The following is a 22,620-nucleotide window of genomic DNA, read 5'->3' as shown; positions in this document are numbered from 1 at the left end:
TATGAGTCTTCAAGTCACACTTGCCAACCTAATTACACCAATCGCCCTGTTCTCCCTCCTCACGTGACTGTATCACCACAGCACCATCATCTTGTTGACGAGAGACCATTAGTCACTGAAGCTTTGTAACTAAGCTCTCTAATCAATGTGCTCACTTATTCATATTGTTCACAACACCATATGGCAATTCTATGAACCTCTTAGATCTTCAAAATAATAGTAATAATGCATTTGTTCTTGGCTATTTACAAGATGTTCCACAACATAATTATCACAAAAATTCTGTTTCTACTCAACAAATATAAATTGTGTACACATTGTGTACAATGTGCTTACTACGTATCGGGTATTGTTTAAGACTCATAACAACTGCCTGATGGTAGAACTCTTGTTAACCAAATTTTACAAATGAGAAAACTGAGACCAGAGAGGTTAAGTAACTCACCCAAGGTCACACAACTAGCAAGTGGCAGAACCAAGATGGGAACCCAGGCACTCTGGATCCAGAGTCTATGCTTTAACCGCTACACTGTGCTGCCTCTTATGATACAGACACTAGTGTGGATAATTTTTAAGATGTAGAAATGAAGGTCCTGAGTGCTCAGACAACTGGAAATAGGAAGACCCAGCACACTTCCTTGTCCACTTAGGGAACAGCCTGGGAAACATCCAGATTCTTCCCCAGGAGTGGACACAAGCCGCACACCAGCATCTGTGTCTAAAGTGTGCATCTTGACAGTGCGTTGCATATGGGACCAAGATGCGAATCCACATTCTTTTGCTGCATGCCTGGGTTAGCCACTCCTGCCCACTTCCTGATTCCATACACTCAGTGACTTAACATGTACCACTCACCTTCTTTATAAAAGCTGTAATATAGATAATGCATCAAAAAATAAACCTACCTACAATTTTTAATAAGGTAAGTTTTCCTTCTTTTCCTTTGGTTCCAGGTCACTTTAGAAGTATCTATGTTACCATCACATGGTAACCTACCTCCCCTTTTGGTTGTCAAAAAAACCTTCCCGCTGTCATTCCCAGGGAGGGGACCAGCTAAGGTATAGGGACATGAAAGCTACATTTGCAGCAGCAAGGCTTTTGCCCCACATCTCTCTCCAGCATCTATAAACCTCATTCTGTCACTCTGGGTTTTTTTTTTCCTCTAAGAAACTAACACCCATAAAGTAGAACCTGAATCCAGAAATACTTGTTTTAGGATTATGTTCAGAGCAGCATGCGGCATTCCAGCATGCAATGCTTAACCTGGAAAAGGAATGGAATTCTTGGCTGGTCCTGGCCATACATACAGCCTAGGAATGTGTGTTTTCACAGTAATCGTAAAGGAAGAAAAATTCTTACATTTAAAAAATCCTTCCAGATGCCCAGATTACCTCATCTTTGCAAAGATATTATGGCTCCCATTAGTCCTGCGAAAGCATCTTTTTCTTTCCTGGTATATCCCTGCCTCCTATTCCATGCCTTTTTTTTTTTCTCTTTTACATAGGAGGTGGCCCACAATGGAATGAGATTTCTCCACTTCATTCCCTGTTCTATCTTCCAGTAGAAGAGAAAATAGCTTTCCTGCCAGTTTAGATGGCTTTAAACAAACTGTTTTGTCCCTTGCTGAATTATCTTCAGAAATATTTATTACGAAAGTAGGCACTCCAGCGCCTTAAGAGCAATCACTCAAACCCTACTAACCCACGCCCTCATCAATAACAGCTCTTGTGAGGGAAATATTTGAATATTATCTGCTCATTTGTTGGAATTTGCTGAAGTGGTGGTTCTTTTTAAGTCTCCATAGTGAGGTATGTTAATTACTCTGGTAATGATGAAAGATTAAATTAAGGGACTAACGAACTTAGCATGAAAAACACCAGGGCAAGCTGGCAGCAGTGAGCAAAAGAGAGAGCTGCCCCGCCCTGCCTGCGGAGACCACACACTTCTTTCATGATTCATTCGGTGCTTATGGGCTATCCACGTAGACATCACCACCCACCACAGATGGAAGTTAACTCCAGCCATTTACCTTCACCAAGAGGTATGGGCAGGAAAGAGGGCACAGAGGGAATAAAGAAGCTTTTAATGAATAAGAACTGGAAACAGAGTGAAGAAAAACAAGCAACTAAGAGATTATTTTTCAAAGTATCATAATTTCATGTCTCTATTGAAAAGACCCCATGTTACATCGCCACTAAATCTAGCAGAAACGTGTTTTAGAATACAGTATACCTTTATAGCATGCGAATCATTTCAGAGAAGTTTTTCTTAATTAACATGCATAATGATTATCTAAAATAGTGAGAATGACATTTATTTGCCATTTGGGCAATGTCCAATGAAGAGCATGGGGCTTAGAGTCTGAAATTCAACTTTGTCACTTACTAGATGTGTGACCTTAAGCCATTTAACCTCCTCTGAACATGCTTCCTCGTGAAAAAGTGAAAAACAAAATTGACAATATCTGCTTCCCTGAGTTGTTAAAAGGGTTAAACTGGCAACACATAAAAAAGTACACTGAAATATATAAAATTCCATTAAAATTTTAGTTATAGTTAGTTTTATTATAAAGTTAACATAGACTACTTAGCTACTTCCTAAGAAGCCACATGCCTCTTTATACTCAACTTTGACAAACAGATTAAGGAACACACAAAAGCCTGTGGGCACCTTTCTACCCCAGTGGATGCTGAATAAATATTTTTCAATTAACAAAGGGATTTCCCTCAAAGAAACTGAGCTGACGCAAAGTACTTTCCATTCCTAAAAAAGGGTATGGCTATGTGTAAGTTCAGTGTGGAAACCAACCTTAGGGAAAAGAGGAAGCCCTGTGATTCTTGTGACGGCCATGGTTTTTCTCCACTCAATCAGAGGAGCCACAAGCCTGGACTTGGGTGAGATCGTGATACTGCTTCAACCATGTCTCAAGAAATGAAAGGGAAGAAACCAGCTCTCTTACCTGCCAGGGGACAGGGGACCAGCTCTCCTTCCAGTCGTGCTTCAACATCTCCTCCACTACAAGTGTCCCCAGAAATCTTCCGGTAGCTGTCACCCCACCCCAAGAGCAAGAGGTCAGAAACATGGAAGAATAGCCACAAAGACATCCCAACTGTGAATACATTTACTACCCACGGCCAGTAGAGTCCATCCACTCATTTCCCTTTAGAACTAGAAAGAGGATGTTCGTAGTTCTGAGTCAGTTCTGCTTATAATTAGACTAGGCAGGCCCAGACAATTTAGGGCACTGTCCTGGCCGAGATTTTTAAATATATCTCTTGAATACATTCCTCTGAAGATGTTTCCCTGCTGAAGTTGATGACTTAAGATATTCCTAGAGTTTCAGGGATGCTTACAGACTTGCAACGCTTTTCTCACTGGAGGTAGGGGAGTTTACAAATACCATAATTTAAAATGTTGCCCAAACTACTTGCAGGCTATTAACTTGGAATTCTAGAATTTAGAGTACAGAGCAATCCAGACGGTCCTCTATGCTCTCTTGCTCCACGTGCAGACCCCTGAGAACCTGACAGGGCAACCTCTGTGATACATACCCTCTCGTTCTCCTGTAAGTAGAACCCACAGGGCAAGGCACAGGAGGGGAGTATGACTTTCCAGAAAATTCCAGATCTGGAACACAAACCTCTAATGACAAATCTTCACTCATCTTGAAACCGAAGTCACTAAAAAGGCAATTGGGCTTTGTTAAACCTACTGTTTTATACATTTCAGGCATTCCAGTACCAATTCTGCTGACTTTACCTTACTACTTTTCACTTTTATTATAAGTTATTTAACATGTCCCTTTAAAGAATATTTACTTTTTATATAAAATACATCTTCAAAAGAAGATTTATATCAGAACCACAGCTGGAAAAACACAATCATATGCCATAAATAGACCAAAAAAAATACAAATCATCATGCCAAATCAAAACAATATTAAATTTTAGCCAGATCCAGTTCCCTACTCTAAGACTCTGCACCTGCCCTCTCTGTTAAAAGGGATTAGGCAAATGTTACAGAATTACTAGCAACCAATGAGACTTTCTCCTTGACAGAATCCGAAGAAGTAAGAGAAATTTTAAAAGAATAACCTTTTTAAAAAATAATTTGGGGCCGGGCATGGTGGTTCACACCTGTAATCCCAACACTTTGGGAGGCCAAGGGAGACATATTGTTTAAGCCCAGGAGTTCAAGACCAACCTGGGCAACATGGTAAGACCCTGTCTCTACAAAAAATAATCAAAAAAATAGCCAGGCATGGCGTTGCACACCTGTGACCCCAGCTACTCGGGAGGCTGAGGTGGGAGAATCATTCGAGCCCAGGAGGTCAAGGCTGCAGTGAGCCGTGATTGCGCCACTGCACTCCAGCCTGGGCAAGAGAGCAAGACCCTGTCTCAGAAAAAAAGAAAAATTTTGACTAAGGGTTCAATGTTAAATATTTAAGACTATGTCCACATACTAGCTAAATCATCTTGTACTTTGAGATGTACAAAGTAGGTTAGATGTACAAAGTAGTTAGGTTTATGAGACCTCCTGTGATCTGGGGTCACATCTGCCAAACCTCCCAGCTTGATGGGCAGCATCCTGGAGTAGGAAGCAGGAGGCCTCAGTCGAAGACGATTCTAAAACGAGATGACTGTACTATGAATGTTCTAAGGCCCTTCCAAAGCTGTAAATTCTATAATTCAATGAATTATAGAATATATTCAAAAAATTATAGAACAGAACATATATTCCACATTCATGTGCTCTACCGGAACACATTTATTTGTTCTATTCAATTCAACAAATATTTAGGCCCGGCATGGTAGCTCATGCCTGTAATCCCAGCACTTTGGGAGGCTGAGGTGGGTGGATCACTTGAGGTCAGGAGTTCTAGACTAGCCTGGGCAACATGGCAAAACCCCGTCTCCACTAAAAATACAAAAATTAGCTGGGCATGGTGGCACACACCTGTAATCCCAGCTACTCTGGAGGCTGAGGCAAGAGAATAGCTTGAACTCAGAAGGTAGAGGTTGCAGTGAGCCAAGATTGCACCACTGCACTCCAACTTGCGTGACAGAGTGAGACTCTGTCTCAGAAACACAAAAAACAAAAAGAAAAACTCCAAATATTTATTAAACATTTCTGACACAAAAAGTATTAACAGATACACAGAGAGTGGTTTGTGTGCATTATATCATAATCCACATTTAATAATTTGTAAGAATTTTTCAAAAGGCAGCAGTTTTGTCACTGTATCAAACATGCCTCTTTCATTACCTCAGTTCGTTATTACTGAATGGCCACTTTAAATCTTTTTAGGAACCAGGTAAAGCATTAGCTAATTACTTATTTGCCTCCAATAGCAAAGCACTCTTCCTGGGCAGCTTTCTTTGACCATAGGTCATGACCTAGTGGACTCTGAAAGTACTTGGGAGGCCCAAGACCAGATTCTTCCCCTCCCAAAAAAGAGCAAAAGATTGCAAAAGGCCCCATCATACATTTAAAAGTCACTGTTGTCTCCTAAACCTTGTGTTTTAATTATATGTGTGTATCTACACATACATATGTAAGTACAGGGTCATAACAGAAAATGTATTATTTACTAGGGGTTGCAGTCAAGAATGTGAAAGCTGTACGACTTGGCAATGTCGAGAAATACAAGAATATAAAAGAATCTACCATGGAAATCAGGAAACATGGGCCAATAGCTGGGCTTCCCAGTGTGGTCTAAAAGGACTATCAGAAATAACCTGGTGTTCAAACACAGTTGTCAACCAGTACCTGAACTAATGGAAAGATACGATAAGCTTGCTCGTTCTCATCTCATTTCCTGACGTCCATCTTGGGACCATTTTCCTTCTCACTGCCATAGTCCAATGCCATCAAACATCTCCAAGAGCCATATAGTTGGGCTGGCTGCTTTCCAGCAGCTACAGCAAGCAGAGAAACAATGGGGGGTGGAGTGGGGAACAGCTGACATCCATATACCCCTTACCATTTCAGAGGGTCATCACCCCACAATCTCATTTGGCCTGCAACCCAACTCCATGAGGGGCAGAGCAGATGGTTTTACTGGTCTATAATAAAAAGACTCCACATACAAGCAGGGTGAGCATACAGCAGGTTCCAGCAAGGCACATGGGGTGGGCATGGTAGACCAGCAGGACCCAGGCCAGTTTACCCAGGAGGGCACACCAAGCTCTATTTCTTTTTTGTTTTTTTGTGAATTTTTTTTTTTGGTGGGGGTTGGGGAAATGTAGGGCAAGAGAGAAAATTTTAATGTTATTTGTTTTTAAGCCTAAATGTCATGGAAAAAAAAAAAAAAACCCAAAGATTTGTTAGACTTTCTTACCTATTTTTTACTTAGTCTTAATTTTATTTTGAAGTACATATTGGGGATAGGAAGAGGGGAGACAGAGGGCACTATGATCTTTTCAGGGATTAGGACCTCTCCAGTCTCAAGCTGGTCTGGGGAGGACTACCTGAGGCCAACAAAGCTCTCAGATTAGATTAGACTATAATGCAAAAGTGTCTAAGAAAGAGCAGAAGGCAAACAGCATGGAACTGACGTCACCAGGAACATCAGCCAGCTCTGTGCTTTTGCTGTTAAAGAGTCTATGTCGTTACCTTGGGAGCACACACCTTTCTAAGGAAATGACTGTCTTCTGTGTTCTAAGCCTTGCTGCTCAAAGGGTGAATGTACAGATAAGCAGCATCCACATCTCTTGGGAGCTTGATGGAAATGCAGAGCCCCATGACTCCTGAGGCAGAATCTGCATGTGACCAAGGCAGAATCTGCAAAGGATTCATATGCACCTTAAAGTTTCAGAAGCACTGGTCGAGAACAGAAGTGGCCGAACCTGGTTGGTCATTTTTGTAAATAGAGATTTACTGGATCACAGCCACATTCATTCATCTAGAGCTGCTTTCATTCACCCATGGGCACTGCCATGGGCAGAGTGAGGAGCTGTAATGCAGATCATAGAAACCATATGGCCTACAAAGTCTAAAACATTTACTATATGACCATGCTCCAACCTCTGGTCTAGAACACATCAGAGGTTTCTGGCTTTAGTGAAGACAAGTACAGCTGCCCAAAGCAAAATCTAGTTCCTCTGTGCCTCAGCAACCACTGAAAGATGAGTTGTGTATTTATATTAAATACCCATGACTCTCTTGGTGCTCCTGACTAAACTACAATGATTTCATGCTGAATTATAGACTACAGTGACTGTCCAGGAGATCCTGAGATCTTGAGATCCTGCGTACACTGCTACTAGAATCCTCTTCCTACAGCTAAGCTCTTTCTGATCATCAACTCTCCTCAAAAGCCCCTGAAGGCCTCCTCCTAATTATAGAATAAGGTTCATCCCCTCTAAGGTCTCTCTACTCTACTGTATTCTATCTTTTCAGCCTCATCTCCAATTATCATCCCCATGTCATACACCCAACAAGGCATCCCAATTCAACTCCCAGCCACACCCTGCTGCCTCTACACCTGCCTGTTGCAGACACATGGTCTCAAAACACTGCTGTCTGCAAATACAGATGCTCCCCGAGAGCCCAGCTCAAACAGCACTTCTTCCAAAAATTCCCTCATTCTCCAACAGCAATCCACAGCCCTCTCCTTCCTTTCAATAGTCACAATGAAAGTACCAGTTCCTCCTCTGAGGCACTTGCTCTCATCTACCTCCTGTGCCAATTAGCCATGCACAAGTCACTTCTCCTACTTTTAGCATTCGCAGCAGTGCCTTGGATATTTTGCTGAAGGAATAATAAATGATGCAAACACACACACATATACACACACTAACATCCCCTCGTTTCAGATAAAGAAATAAATCTCCTCTAGAATAGGGTCCTAAGGAGAAGGATTATCAACAATGAAACCTTCAGCATATTTTTGGGTTACCCTAATAGAGATAAATCCCAGCGCTATCTATTCCCGAAGAAATAGCTGCAGCTCTCCTAGACACCTCTACCATATTACCTGGCTGCAAGAACTAAAGAAAACAACTTACATGAAACATGCCTAGCACAGTTCCTGGCACATAAAAGATGCTTCACAAATACTTGTTTCCTTCTGTTCCCTTCCTTTGCTCAGGGAAAGGGACCATGCCTAGTCTCTTACCCCAACACTGCTGAGTGAATAAAACACAACTCAGTCCCCAGCCATCAAAGAAGAACTGACCATTCATAGTCCTCCCGGGTGCAGGAGCAGTTGGACACGACCACCGGCCTGTCAAAGTCCTCTCCATTGAAGCATGTGGCATGGGGGGTCCTCCGTTTGAAAACAGTCTTGTGTCCCAGCAAACACTCATTCCCCCGCTCATCGGATGGTGACCACAGCTTGTAGTCATTCTCTGTGCAGGGAACTCCTAAGGAAAAAGGAACACAGCACAAAGCATTAGAGGCAGGCCCACGTAGGGTTTCCTGCTGTGCCTCAAGGTGCCTGGCCTCAACCCCCACTTCCTATCTATCTGTTGCCACCCCACAAGCACACAGACCCTCCAGTCGGCTTGCTTTGAAGCTGGGCAGCCCTGTGCCAATGAAAAGGATACCTGAAACGCAGACATTTGCCTGGAAAGGTTGAGAAGAAGCAAGCCACCTTTAGGCACTATCCAAATTTCTGAAACATTACAGAAGAGTCAGTGGTGCCCTTTAGAAACAAGTACTCAGAAGTGTTTCTCTCCTAGAGAACTGCGGAATGGCTGAATCCTTGATGAGCAATACCATTGGGGGTTAATATTCCCGGCCTGCTTCCTTGGGCAGTGAGAGCACAACTGGTAGTGTGGCCCGAAGGCAATGGAGGGCTCGCTGGCCCTACTTGAAGGTAGAGGATCTCCATGGAAAGAGGCTGGAAAATGCTAAGATACCTTGCACCGTCACTCCATCTGCCACGTTCATCGAAATGTAAGTAGGGTGCTTTCTGCAAGCATTCCAAAGTATGCCCATGTCTATGTTGGCACTTTGTGTCTCTTATATATGTGTCTTCAGTCAGATTAGATACTACCCGAAGCTGATACACAACTTTTGACTCAATGCCATGCAAATCAGTAAACTTATTAAACTCCTACTGACTGTAAGGCTATCGGGCTTTCCAGTAGGTAATATGCACAGGGCAAGTTCTTATCTTTAAGGGCTTTATAATCTAGTCAATGGAAGGTGCAACACACCAAGTGACAGACACAAAGTTATGAGTACACTTAAGTTCTGGACATAGAGAAGAAGGGAGACATCTTCTGGTTGGGATATCAGCCACAAGTGTGTTGGATCCTGAGATATGAAAAGGATTTAGTGTAGGGGAGGCTGAATGGGTGGAGGTGAGAAGAAACAGGGCATTCCAGGCAGCTAGAATCAGGTTAGCCAAGGCTGAGAGGTAGGAAAGGGTAAGATAACATGGGGAAGCAGGGAGACGATGCTGAAGAGTTTCACTTCTCCCTGCATACTTATGCATCCTGTATCTAGACTAGCAGATCACAAATAGATCCTAGATGGCTTTGAGAGGACCCTGCATCGCTTGGCACACTGACTTACAGAGAGTCAGGCAGACTCACTGAATACGTCCAATTGGCACTGCTGATTTGGAAATATGTTTTTCATTCATGCATTTATCTACATATTCAGCAGACATATATTTAAACTTCCTATGTGCCAGGAACTGCATGAGGAAACTAAGATACAAAGAATAACACCCAGTCTTACTAAGAATTGAGCAGGCCTTCAATTACCTCCCTATGCTTTTTGCTAACTCTTATGGGCCCATCTCCCCCAATGAATCTCAGGCTCTTCTGAGTACACAGTATCTAAACTGGTGCTTTGCACATAACAGGAAGTCCACACATATCCATGTGAAAAGGTCCAAGGAGGCAGCAACTTACCCAAGGCATCTGTGGCATTGACCTGCAGGATCAGCCAGCTGTGGACGTTCTCTTTGTTCGAGCCAAAGATGGTGAAGACAGTGCTCTTCTCCCCAGGTTCTGTGAGGAGGCCATACACAAACACTGGCTTCTCAGAGAAGATGAATGTTTTCCAGGTCTCCCCTTCATTGGTACTGTATCTGCCCAGATGCAAGTAAGAGAATCCCTGCAGTTAAAGTCTCTAAGGCAAAGGCTTGGTTTCCATATAATATTCACCAGGAACAGGAAGCAGGGCTCCTTGGAGAAATGGCTGATCCTGGGCTAAGGCAGGGAAAGTTTAAGGAAATGCTCAGAAATAAATGCAGTCATCTCAAAAGAACACAGGAACCAGCCTGATGGGGCTCCGACTGGCCAAATTTAGGAGAATTCAAACATAAGAAAGAAAAATGATGGTAACAGATTACACATTGAATGAAAATAGGACATGGGTCTCTAATGATACTAAAAGACAGAGGAGCAAAAGAGAAATTTTTTTTTTTTTCTTTTTTTTGAGACGGAGTCCCACTCTGTCACCCAGGCTGGAGTGCAGCGGCGTAATCTCAGCTCACTACAAGCTCTGCCTCCCGGGTTCACGCCTTTCTCCTGCCTCAGCCTCCCGAGTAGCTGGGACTACAGGTGCCCGCCACCACACCTGGCTAATTTTTTTTTTTGTATTTGTATTTGTAGTAGAGACGGGCTTTCACCATGCTAGACAGGATGATCTCGACCTCCCAACCTCGTGATCTGCCCGCCTCAGCCTCCCAAAGTGCTGGGATTACAGGCACGAGCCGCCGTGCCTAACCCCCAATTTTTTTCTTCTATTAGAATGACATTTAATAAAGGTTGGAAACAACAATATAATAGTAATTACAGAAAAATTATCCCCAGTGCAATAACTAAATCACACAAGGATCATCACTGGATGCTAAAACCATTGGGTGAAAGTGTTGGGGCCAGGATGTTCAGATGGTCTGAACAGACAAATCATTCACTACAAATGGGGAAATAAAATTTTACAAAACATAATCCTCACAATGAATGATCAGAGAGTCACAATCTTAACTAAACATCAATAGCAGGACAACTTGATATTAGGTGCCTCCTGAATAAAGCATTGAGAATAACACATCCTCTGGGTACTATTCTATACAATTGGACAAATCCAAAATGTGGGATATTCTACACGATAACTGCCCCAGATTCTTCAAAAAAATCAAGGCCACAAAAACCAAATAAATAAACAAAAAAGGCAGATAATGTGTTATAGATTTAAAAAGACTAAAGGAGTATAATAGCCAAATGCAATGAGTAAACAAATTTGCAATGTGTAAATCCAATCCAGGGTTTAGTTCAGGACTGACTAAATCCCGGATTGAAGGGGAAAAGTGGCCATAAATAATTTGAGACAACTGAGAAAACATAGTCTATAAGTCATACCGAGTTCATGTTAATTTTCTTAGGTGTGAGAATGGCATTGTGATTATATAGGAAAATGCCCTTATTTATTGGAGATACACGTTTAAGTAGCTGTGAGGGAGCATGATGTCTGTAACTTTCCTTAAAATGATTCAGCTAAAAAATAATGGATGGATACACAGGATAGATAAATAGACCAATGATAGAAATAGAGCAAATTGGCAAATACTAACAATTTGTGACTCTAGGTGAAGGTTTCATGGGTGTTCTTTATACGGTTTTTCCAACTTTTCCGTGGTCTTAGAAATCAAAAAGTAAAAAGTTGAAGGAAAGTATATACTGAGGAAAGTCTCCAAGACAGACTATAACAGAACCAGGAAGCCAGCCCTTGAAAAACTAAGCAGCATTTGAGTAACTGCACTGATTTTACATTATCTTTGGTATCAAAGAAGGAGAAGGAGAAGAGGGAGGGAGAGGGAGGCAAGGAAGAAAATCTGCCCAGCACTTGTTTTATCACCCAGTGAGCTGGTGAGATGCTTGACATGAGAAATCACTCAATTCAAGCCTCCTTTAGAATCACAGGGCTTCTGGGCCCTTCTTAAATCCAAATTATATGCAAAACATTTTCTTTCACCTTTCTTATGTTTTTGAGATTTTAGTTTTACACCTTTGTGATTCTAATCCTTGACATAAATCTTCTCATGACATCACTCCATCCAAACACTTCATCTCATATTGAGATTATTAAAACTGATTTGGCCAGGCATGGTGGCACATGCCTGTAATCCCAGCACTTTGGGAGGCCAAAACGGAAGGATCTTTTGAGGCCAGGAGTTTGAGACCAGCCTGAGAAATATAATGAGAACCCCATCTCTACAGAAAATTTTTTAAAAAAATTAGTCACATGTGGTGGTGCCCCCTGTGGTCCCAGCTACTTCTCTGGAGGCTGAGGTGTGAGGATTGCTTGAGTCCAAGAGTGTGAGGCTGCAGTGTGCCATGACTGCACCACTGCAGTCCCACCCGGGTGACCGAGCAAGACCCTGCCTAAAAAAAAAAAAAAAAAAAAAAAAAAAAAAAAAAAAAAAAACTGCTACAAAAAGGCTAGGGGTTAAACCAACTGGTAGGGTTACAAGGCAGAATAACAAATGTCATTGGGAGACTAAGTAATCTCCCCCTACAAATCTCTCACAAGGGAAGAAATCTCACCTGGCAGATATGCTTTTGGTTTAAGAAAATTTTGAAGCAGATATCTGGATAAATTAACTCATTCAGTCTCCTTCTTGTAATCAGTGTGATAAGCTAAAGGTTTATATTACTTTTAAAGCAAACTGAACCAACAGAGTCAACCTATTATCCAGACATGATGGTAGAAATCTGCTCACTCAGTAGAGTAATGCTAAAGTCCATCTATGTATACATTGCCAAGTTAATTCTAAGAGCTCCTCGAACCCAACATAACCTCAGGAAATGAATCACCCCATCTCTTGAGAGTTCCCAGAGTACTCTGATAATAACTCATTAATGAAATAACAAGCAGGTACATGACCAAGCATAGCTTGTATCTGAAAATGCACTGCTCATTCAGAAAACGGTGCTCTTCAGAATTTTCGGGAAAAGGCTCTTGTCTTATCAACAGCAACAGTTAAGAGAACACGGATTTTGGACTGAATTCTGACCCCCAAAGGAGAACTTGGGTTGGTAAAAGTAAGTGACAAGAACCTTGTGAAGAAACAAAGTCATCTTTGCATTCTTTTTTTTTTTTTTTTTTTTTTTTTTTTTTTTTTTTTTTTTGTATTTTTAGTAGAGATGGGATTTCACCTTGTTGGCCAGGCTGGTCTCAAACTCCTGACATCAAATGATCCACCCACCTCAGCCTCCCAGAGTGCTGGGATTACAGGCATGAGCCACCGCATCTGGCCCATCTTTGCATTCTTAAGTTATGAAAAAGGATATAGGGCACTAGCCTTTAGGAATGAAGAAATCAAACTGTTCAGATAAAAATATAGACATAATCCCAGGGCCAAAAACTCTCAAGAAGATGGGAAGGTCAGGTAATATAATAATAAAACATAATATAACCACAGATACTCTAAAAGGAAGAAGTGTGGTCGATACCCAACTTAGGACTCTAGCAGGCAGCTATGCAGAAAGGTTCCTGATGAGTTCAGGTTTCTAAAGAACACATTCAAGATGGGAAAAAAAGTCATATAACCAAGAGCAAAAAGTTCAGTTACTGCTAGCTAATTCTAGCTGTAATTCTCATAGCCAGTAGTCTGTTGGAATAGTAGCAAGGTAAGTTCAAAATGAATCAAGGTTTATGTTTCAAATTACCAAAATAATTGGCAGACTGGTGGGTCAGTGGATTGGTTATCTGGCAAGTTCTATAAAGAATTAGAAAGGAATAGGATCATTGCTCTGATGGCCAATAGAATAAATAATAGCAGACATAACCATATGTATCAATTTAAAAAAAACAGAGCACTTGATATACATTCATCCATTTGTTCATTCATTCATTCATTTATGAAAACCAGCACCCAGTTCTGTCTATCTTTACTAGAACTTTGAATCGAAAATACTTTGTTTTCTGGCTGATTGGAAAGCTGAGAACAAAAGAAATAAAGACTTCGTTAGTAAAAAAAAGAAAAAATCTTTGAATAACAACATAGTAGTAAAGCTGGGTCTAAAAAAAAAAAACAAAAAAAAATTTTCTATTTTGCTCTTACCTTTATCAAGGAAAATAATCTTCAAATTGGACAAGAAAAACCATTTAAGTTAAAGGAAAATGAGTACAAAACAAATTCTAAGGAACTGAAAGACTTAAAGATAGGATGATTATAGCATCCTTTTCAATATCTCTAGAAGAATTATGAAGAACAAAGATCTCAAAAACTAGAATGGGGAAAATACTTTTATTTCCTTAATGAAGAAAAGGTGGTTTCAAGAATGGATTATGAAACAGTTTATTTGAGAGCACTCAGATGGAAAGGAGGTCAAGGCTAAGAACCCAAATGGTTTCACACACAAGTCACGACAGACTAACTCCATTTCCTTTCCTCGTGGTAATTCTTGATTTGAAAAACAGGACAATGACACAGAACATTCTTTTTTTCATGAAGATCTTTGTGGACCACATAGTCAGATAAAATTCACTGATGGTAAAATAAGCACATCCCAAGAGTGCTGACATATAGTTTGATCTCAACCCAAGATAAGACTTCTAGTTCTCACAGAGCTCAACACATCTATCAATGATCTGGATAGGGATCCGGAAAGCGAATCTGCCAAATTTGCAAAGGGTAAAAGGCTAATTGTATAAATAATATAATAAATGCCAGGGCCGGGCACGGAGGCTCACGCCTGTAATCCCAGCACTTTGGGAGGCCGAGGCAGGCGGATCACAAGGTCAAGAGATCGAGACTAGCCTGACCAACAAAATGAAACCCCATCTCTACTAAAAATACAAAAATTAGCTGGGCGTGGTGGTGCGCGCCTGTAATCCCAGCTACTCGGGAGGCTGAGGCAGGAGAATCGCTTGAACCTGGGAGGCGGAGGTTGCAGAGAGCCAAGATGGCACCACTGCACTCCAGCCTGGTGACATCTCATCTCAAAAAAATAAATAAATAAAAATAAATAAATGCCAAAAATACAATTCAAATAAAAAAAATAAGCAAAAATAAAAATAAAGCTCCACACGTAGTTTCAAAAACCTATCTGCTCAAATACAGGACAGCGAACATCTGGTCTTTAATAAGATCCACAAGAAAGAAGGATCTCAAGTATTTTAGTTAAAGTGAACTCAGCCTACTGATACCAGTTAAAAGATGGATAAATCTCAAAATCATTATGCTGAGTAAAAGAAGCCAAATACAGAACATACAAACAAATGAAATTCTGGAATAGGCAGCTACAGTGATAAACATACCAGTGGTTGCCTGTAATTGGGGCAGGGGTTTAGGGGTGGAGAGCACTGACTGGAAAGGGGCACATGAGTATTTTCTGGAGTGATGGAAATACTGTACATCTTGACATGCACCCTTCAGAACTGATTAAATGGTGTAGTCAATATCTGAGCATCCTGTGGTATGCAAATGATACCTCCTCTCAAAAAAAAAAATTAATAGGAGCCACCAGTTTGAGATGGCTGTTAAAAACGTAAACATTGTCAGAGGTTTTTATTAATAGATACAGAGTGTTCAGAATAGTGAAGGCAAAATCTCAACGTCTTCTGCATGTTTCAGGCTATTGGCGTCAGATCCAGGTACCACATTTTAAGGCACTGACATCGTGAGGCAGACCTAAGGGAGAACCTAGAAGATGGAGATTGAGGATCTATAGAATATGAGGAAAGGAACTGGGGATATTCATCATGAAATGGCAGACACTCAGGAGAACATGACAGGGTCCTTACATACTTGAAAGGCTTTCATGCAAAAGGAAATATCTACTGTGCATCTCCAGGGAGCAGAACTAAGTCCACGAATAGAAGCTGGAGGGAGGAGAATTTGGGCTCTCCCTTACCAGAGAACTTTGATTCACAAATGAATTAGTGAACAAATGAACAGCAAACTGTCCCAAAGTAAAATGGAAGCACCTTTTGATATGGCAAATTCCCCATTAATAGCAATGTTCAAGTATAGAACAAAAGATTGTCTATCACAGATGGCATGGAGAAAATTCTTGCAAAGGGTAGTGGAAGACTGAACCGGATGTTGTAATATGTCCAGATTCCTGCTGGACATCGCCCCTTGGACACACCACAGAGGCTTCAATTCAACCTGTCCATGTCTGCATTTAATATACGGCCCTGCAAGCCTACTCCTTTACCTCTGCCTTTCTATGAGTGGTATAATCACTTCTCCCATCATCCCAGGTGAATCAGAAACCACGCCCTGCAGACTTAGTCCTTAAACACACCCCAGCATCAGCTCTCACCTCCAGTCTCTCTCCACTGAATCCATCCTCTCCATTCTGCCAGATCCATTGTTCTATAATGCAAGTCTAGCCATGTTATTCCCCGAACAAAATCCCTTAAAGGGACCCTATCACCTCAAAGCAAACTTTAATCTCTTTAGCAAGGCACAGGTGAGGTCCCCCAGGACCTGGCCTCTACACACATACCTTCCTCCAGCCTCGTTTCTCACCACTTCCCACCTGGAAATTTGCGTTCTATTAATACTCAAGAGCCATGCACATTCCCCACTGATCATGCTTTGGCCCTTGCTCAAGGTCTCTCTAGTCCGGGAAAAGCATTCCGACCTTGCCTTATATCCTTTTAGGCTCAGCTGGGGTTTCCTCTCCCAGAAGTCCTCCTCTGTCCCCCAGATAGCACCACCTGGCCCTCATTCTGGCTCCCACTGCACCGGGACTCTCCATAATCTTATACCTCACTATATTTCAGTGACTTGATTTTGCGAGTGTTTCCTACTGGATTGCTGTTCATCAGGAATAAGACCTCTTACTTTTCTGCCCCTGGCACCTCAAATCTTTCCTAGCACACAGAAATGGCATTATTCATAAACACTTGTTGAAGGAAGTTAAAGAAACTGCACTGCATTTTTTTAACCCCGTTTCTCGGTTTCGTAACAGTTAAAAGGTGATAAAGACCAAGCTTGGTGGCTGACACCTGTAATCCCAACACTTAGGAAGGCAGGTGGATCACTTTGAACTCAGGAGTTCAAATGAGAACAACCTGGGCAACATGGCGAAACCTGTCTCTACCAAAAAAAAAAAAAGATATAAAAATTAGCTAGGCATGGTGGCTCACACCTGTGGTCCCAGCTACTGGGAAACTGAGATGGGAGGACTGCTTGAGTCTGGGAAGAGGAGGTTGCAGTGAGCCGAGATCGCACCAGTGCACTCCAGAAAACAAACAAACAAACAAACAAACAAAAAATGGTGATAAGAACACCTGCTTCTCTATTCCTCAAGGGGCAGAAAAACCACAGGGGTTAGGATAAAGCAGGGGTGGCTCTCCCGGCAACTGTACCATTCAGAGGTGCTGCAAGCAAGTGAAGACATTAACCACTGCCTCCCACATTCTGGAACGGTGGGGCTGCTTCCAGAGCCCAGGTCCAGAAAAGACAGCTGCTCTGCTGAGTGGAGTCTTTTCAGGGGCTTTTCAGGATTTCCAGAGAGAAGCCCCTATGAAATTGGATATCTTAGAAAAAAAAGATGCTTTGGGGCAAGTTCAAAATATTACTACTGACTACGAATAATATCATCACGCTGACAAGCAAACCGCAGTGAAGAAACAGAAATTGATCTTAACTTCCGTGATCAAGCTGACAAACGTGTTTGAATCTTCCTCAGTCAGGGTGCAAACATGCAACAGCTCCTTCTCTGAAGAAAAAGCCACTGCTCCTATGCCTCCCGTGGGCGGGTTCACAGGAGCAGCTTGCTGAATGAATAAGTGGATCCCCAGTGCAGGTTCTTATTTACCCGTTTCAGACATGTAGACACAAGAGCAAAACAAAGTGTTCCACTTCTTGCTCTCAATTTCAATTAACAATAACAAAAGTAACAATCTCAGAGGAGACTCAAGGCAGAAGCTGAAACAAATAACAGTCAACTCCTAGATATCTGTGCTAATCAGGGAGAGAAAGACATGCATAACTTAAAAGAACATCAACCAAAAAAAAAAAACCCTGTTTACTTTGAGCAATGCTTCAATTTCTGTCCCCACTACCACCTATTTGAGTTACTATTGCTACTTTACTTGGCCTTCCTCCCTAAAGATGGGTAAAATCAGAGCAGAAAGCCCTCTTTCAAACAACCCCCTCCTCCCAGCCTCTCTCTCTGCATCCGGCTCAGAAACATCACAGAGCCACAGTGGGCACAGGCAGCTCCCGATCAGTGCCCCACTCGCCTTTGCATCCTCGGTATCTAGCACAGCATCTGCTTCATTGTAGATGTTCAACAGTTGTCTGTGTAATTGACCTGAAATGATTCCTAACAGAAATATGCTCAAGTTCCAGCGTGGGCATTAACTCCTGTCTAATCTCTTATTCCCTCATGTGAAAACTAAGGAAAGTGGATTAGGTCATCTCTGGTGTCTCTTGGGTACCACCAGGTTGCACACATCCAGGGAGCCTCCACTCCAGGGGTTGTCATTGACATGGAGCACAATGGCAGTGGTCCCCTTGGAGCTGTGCAATTGGCACACTAGCTAGGTCTCCTCTAGTTTTACAAATCAGTTAAAAAAAAAACCATAAGCAATCTTGGATGATTAAGTATGCATGACCTATTTCAATCAAATATTTGCTAAGTGCCTGGTAACCTATATCGAGCAGAAATATTTACCTCCAAAGACCTTACTAATGAGTTGCAGAATTCAGGCGCATCATGTAAAGGTAACTAACATAAGGAGTCAGAATATGATCAATGCCAAATGAATGAGACAGCCTATACATGCTATGAGTCATAAAGGAAAAGAGATCTCTGTGACTGGGGAGGCCAAACTTAGAAGGGGCCTGAAGCCCTAGCCCAGCAACAGATACCCAGTCTTGTCAGAAGCAACCTCTCCTCTCCTCTTGTCAGAAGCATGGGTATCACAGTAAATCACCACTGTAGTTTGAGAGTATCAACTAACTTGAATATTATTTCTTGCTTTTCAGAGCAGCAGGGGAAGAAGCAAAATACCTCTGTGAACAACACACTGAGTAAATGCCAGGTGGCTACACAGATTTAGGCCAAGCTCAGGTTGTTATGTGGGACACATGCACCTGTCAATAGGAGGCTTGTATGTATTTTCTTATTTTCAGATGCTTTATTTGAACTATTCAAACAGACACCTCCAAATGAAACCTATACAAATAGAGGAATGCTACAGTGTCCATAATCCCCCAAAGTCTACAACCCCCAAGTCATTTCAAAATGTCTGGGGAAGGCTTTATGATTTTCTGGCAGCAAGTTTATTTTCCTGATCATGTTTTGCTCCAGCTAGTGCAGAATGACGCTGCGTTCCCTGAGCACATATGCACCGACAGATGGTGTAAGAGGACTAGAATCACACTAACTCCTTCAGAGGAGCCAGTTTGGAATGCAAATTTAATTTTCAGAGAAGTTAAACAAGGCAAATTGAGAACTGACTCTGAAATCTGAAAGCCATACAAAGAATGAAATGTATTCCTAGGAAGCCAAACTATGTCCCCTACGTGTGTATTACACACATAGCAGTATACCAAACACTACAATTGTTTCCTCGCCCACCTTTCAACTACAGGGTGGCATGCATCCTATTCATCTATAGATACACAGCACCTGGCACAATCGGTGCTTGCTGAACATGTGAAATGAAAATTAAATTAATGGGTATATAAATGATAGCACAAATGTGGGAAGTACTGTGCTCTGTGATGGTCTTGTCTGAGAAACACCAATCTGAATATGAATACAAAGTGCTGCATACAGACAGGACCTCTTCGGAGTACTGCCTCTAAAGAAACAGCTAACCAGTGCTACACAGAACAGAGAACAGCCAGGTGGAATGCCAAATACCAGTACTTTGCTTCTCTCTCCTTCTCTGAGGCCAGGCTGCTCAGCACATGTCAAATTAACCACAGGGAAAAAAAACAGCTGCTAAGATCTCTTTTTCCAAACCACCCACCTCTCACTTACTGCTGGCCCCATTTCTAAAAGGAGCAAAGAAAAAGAAAGCTTTGTCCTCGCAATAAACAAGATAGTTACAGAAGCCCTCTCCAGATCCTTCACCAATCCATCTAATGGGTTCAGCTCAAACGGAGAAGTGTGGTCCAGCATGAGCTTGACCTAACATGAACCATTCAGAAACGAGCCAAAGGTAATCAGAGGACTGGGTCTGATAAAATCAGAACATAAGCGTGTAGACGTTACAAACTCTTGACAGTTTTGCTTTTCAGAACAATATATTGCAAAGAATGCAGGATGCAATCTAAAAACCCAAGTGCCAATCCTGTCTCTGTCACTAACAAAGGGAATGACCCTGGGCAAGTTACTTTGCCTTGCTGAGCCTGTTTTCTCATCTGTGAAATGATGCAGTTAACTCTAAACACCCCTTCCAGCTCCATGAGACCCCCCACCAACCTAATGCACCAAAAGTCAATGGCTATCAAGTTGTATGCATTCTGTAATTGTTACTCATGTATTATTATTATTATTGCTATTTATTATTAGTCATTCTATGTAATAAAGACACAAAGCAAAGAAGGACAAATTAAAGAGCCTCCACTTAATTATTTGGCCATTATTATTAATTGCCCTCTTGCTCACAATCTCCCTTTGTGATAGAAAGGACAGGTTCTTATTATTCCCATTTTGGAGATAAAGAGTTTAAGTCAGGGTGGGCACAGTGGCTCACACCTGTAATCCCAGCATTTTGGGAGGATGAGGCAGGTGGATCACCTGAGGTCAGGGGTTCGAGACTAGCCTGATCAACATGGTAAAACCCCGTCTCTACTAAAAATACAAAATTTAGCCAGACGTGGTGGCATGCGCCTGTAATCCCAGACTCAGGAGGCTGGGGCAGGAGAATCGCTTGAACCCAGGAGGTGGAGGTTGCAGTGAGCTGAGATCGCACCATTGCATTCTAGCCTGGGGGACAGAGCGAGACTCCATCTCAAAAAAAAAAAAAGTTTAACTCATATCCAGAGATCACAAATTGTGCTGTCAACAACATAGTGCTGTAGAGAGATAATCACAGATGTAAATTTCTGGGAGAAGAGTTTGATGTTAAAAGGCCTCGTCCAGAGACACTTACTTTAGCTCGTTGGTTTCCATGCCCTGGGCAATGGCCATGATGATTCCGCCGTGGTCTCCCCATGTGTAGTAGTGAGGTCCAGGAAGTGCCTGAAGAGGAAAAATCCGTGGTGACACCACTGCTATGGAGGTAACTGTGCAGAAACCATGTACACATGCCCACAGGCATGCACACACACGCACATAGACATAACAGCAATGACAACCACTTGAAAACAATTTTTCCATTTACAGAAGACATTGACATTCATTACCTTATCTGTTCCACACAATCCTAGGGACAGGCGGAACAAGTTCTAGTATCTCAATTTTTTTCCCAAATGAAGAAACACGGGCTTAATATTAAAATAGTAGACTGTAAACAGCAGAGGTAGGACTCAAATCCAAATCTATGACTCCCACCAACCCTTGATTAAAAATTAAGTAACTGGGGTTCCAGTTTGACTATGACTGTATTAGCCCTCTATAGCCCATCCTTCCTGCTAATTACAGCTGAAAACTCTGGACAAAAAACAACTACCAGTAGATGCTGAGAAGTAAACAAAAGCAAGCAGCTTGTGGAGATTTAAAACCTAGAGAAGCTACACACACAAGTCATGAATATCCTGGTAAAGCTTTGCCCAAAGGAAAAGTCCCAGTCATGGGGTGCAGCTCAGTCTCAGTCACAGCTAAAACTGCAATAGATATTATTTCCCCCAAAGGAACCAGAGAAAGGAGCCCCTGTAGGGTAGGGAAAGTGTAGATGGAACCCCATAGCAGGGAGTGTCAAAAAAGTAAATCCCCTAATTTTGTATATGAACTTACATAAGTCACAGCCTAACCCCTGAAGTGTACATGCATGAAACAGACACAAACCAGTATAACAAAGGCTTAGCATACTGAACTGAGAGTTAAACTACCACACCTACAGAAAGCAAGGCAGAACTCAGGGTCAGAACCTAAACAGGTGCCGGGCGCGGTGGCTCACGCTTGTAATCCCAGCACTTTGGGAGGCCGAGGCAGGCGGATCACGAAGTCAGGAGATCGAGACCACGGTGAAACCCCGTCTCTACTAAAAATACAAAAAATTAGCTGGGCGTGGTGGCGGGCGCCTGTAGTCCCAGCTACTCCAAGAGGCTGAGGCAGGAGAATGGCGTGAACCCGGGAGGCGGAGCTTGCAGTGAGCCGAGATTGCGCCACTGCACTCCAGCCTGGGCAACAGAGCGAGACTCCGTCTCAAAAAAAAAAAAAAAAAAAAAAAAAAGAACCTAAACAGGCTGATTACATGCTGAAACAAAAATATCAATATCCTCCATCATGAATTTCATTCACGTGTGCAGAATACAAACCAAAATTACTTAACATACAGCATACAAACATATCCATAAGATGTGTCCAATTCTCAAGGGAAAAGATAGTCAAAAGGTGCCAATCCCAAGTGACCCATGTTTTGGAATTTTTTTTTAATTTTTTATTTTTTGAGACACAGTCTCACTCTGTTGCCCTGGCTGGAGTGCAGTGGTGTGATCTCAGCTCACTGCAACCTCTGCCTCCTGGGTTCAAGCGATTCTCCTGCTTCAACCTCCCAAGTAGCTGGGATTAC

The 22,620-nt window shown here is 42.1% G+C and overlaps 1 protein-coding gene across 2 annotated transcripts in view; it reads right to left on the bottom strand.

Moving 5' to 3' along the window:
• SORL1 (sortilin related receptor 1) overlaps nt 1-22,620 on the bottom strand; it is a 289,661-nt gene that overhangs the window by 80,371 nt on the left and 186,670 nt on the right. For both annotated transcript variants that reach the window (XM_055273513.2, XM_055273512.2), the window contains exons 12-16: nt 21,040-21,128; nt 9,870-10,048; nt 8,180-8,366; nt 3,552-3,680; nt 2,960-3,045 (exon numbers count right to left, since the gene is read on the bottom strand). In XM_055273513.2, coding sequence (XP_055129488.1) covers nt 2,960-3,045; nt 3,552-3,680; nt 8,180-8,366; nt 9,870-10,048; nt 21,040-21,128 — 670 coding nt within the window. The remainder of the gene's footprint in view (nt 1-2,959; nt 3,046-3,551; nt 3,681-8,179; nt 8,367-9,869; nt 10,049-21,039; nt 21,129-22,620) is intronic.

Source organism: Symphalangus syndactylus, chromosome 3, assembly GCF_028878055.3.
Source record: "Symphalangus syndactylus isolate Jambi chromosome 3, NHGRI_mSymSyn1-v2.1_pri, whole genome shotgun sequence".
Classification (NCBI taxonomy): Eukaryota; Metazoa; Chordata; class Mammalia; order Primates; family Hylobatidae; genus Symphalangus; species Symphalangus syndactylus.
The sequence above is the reverse complement of the archived record's forward strand: the minus strand, read 5'-3'. Positions and strand labels throughout refer to the sequence as shown.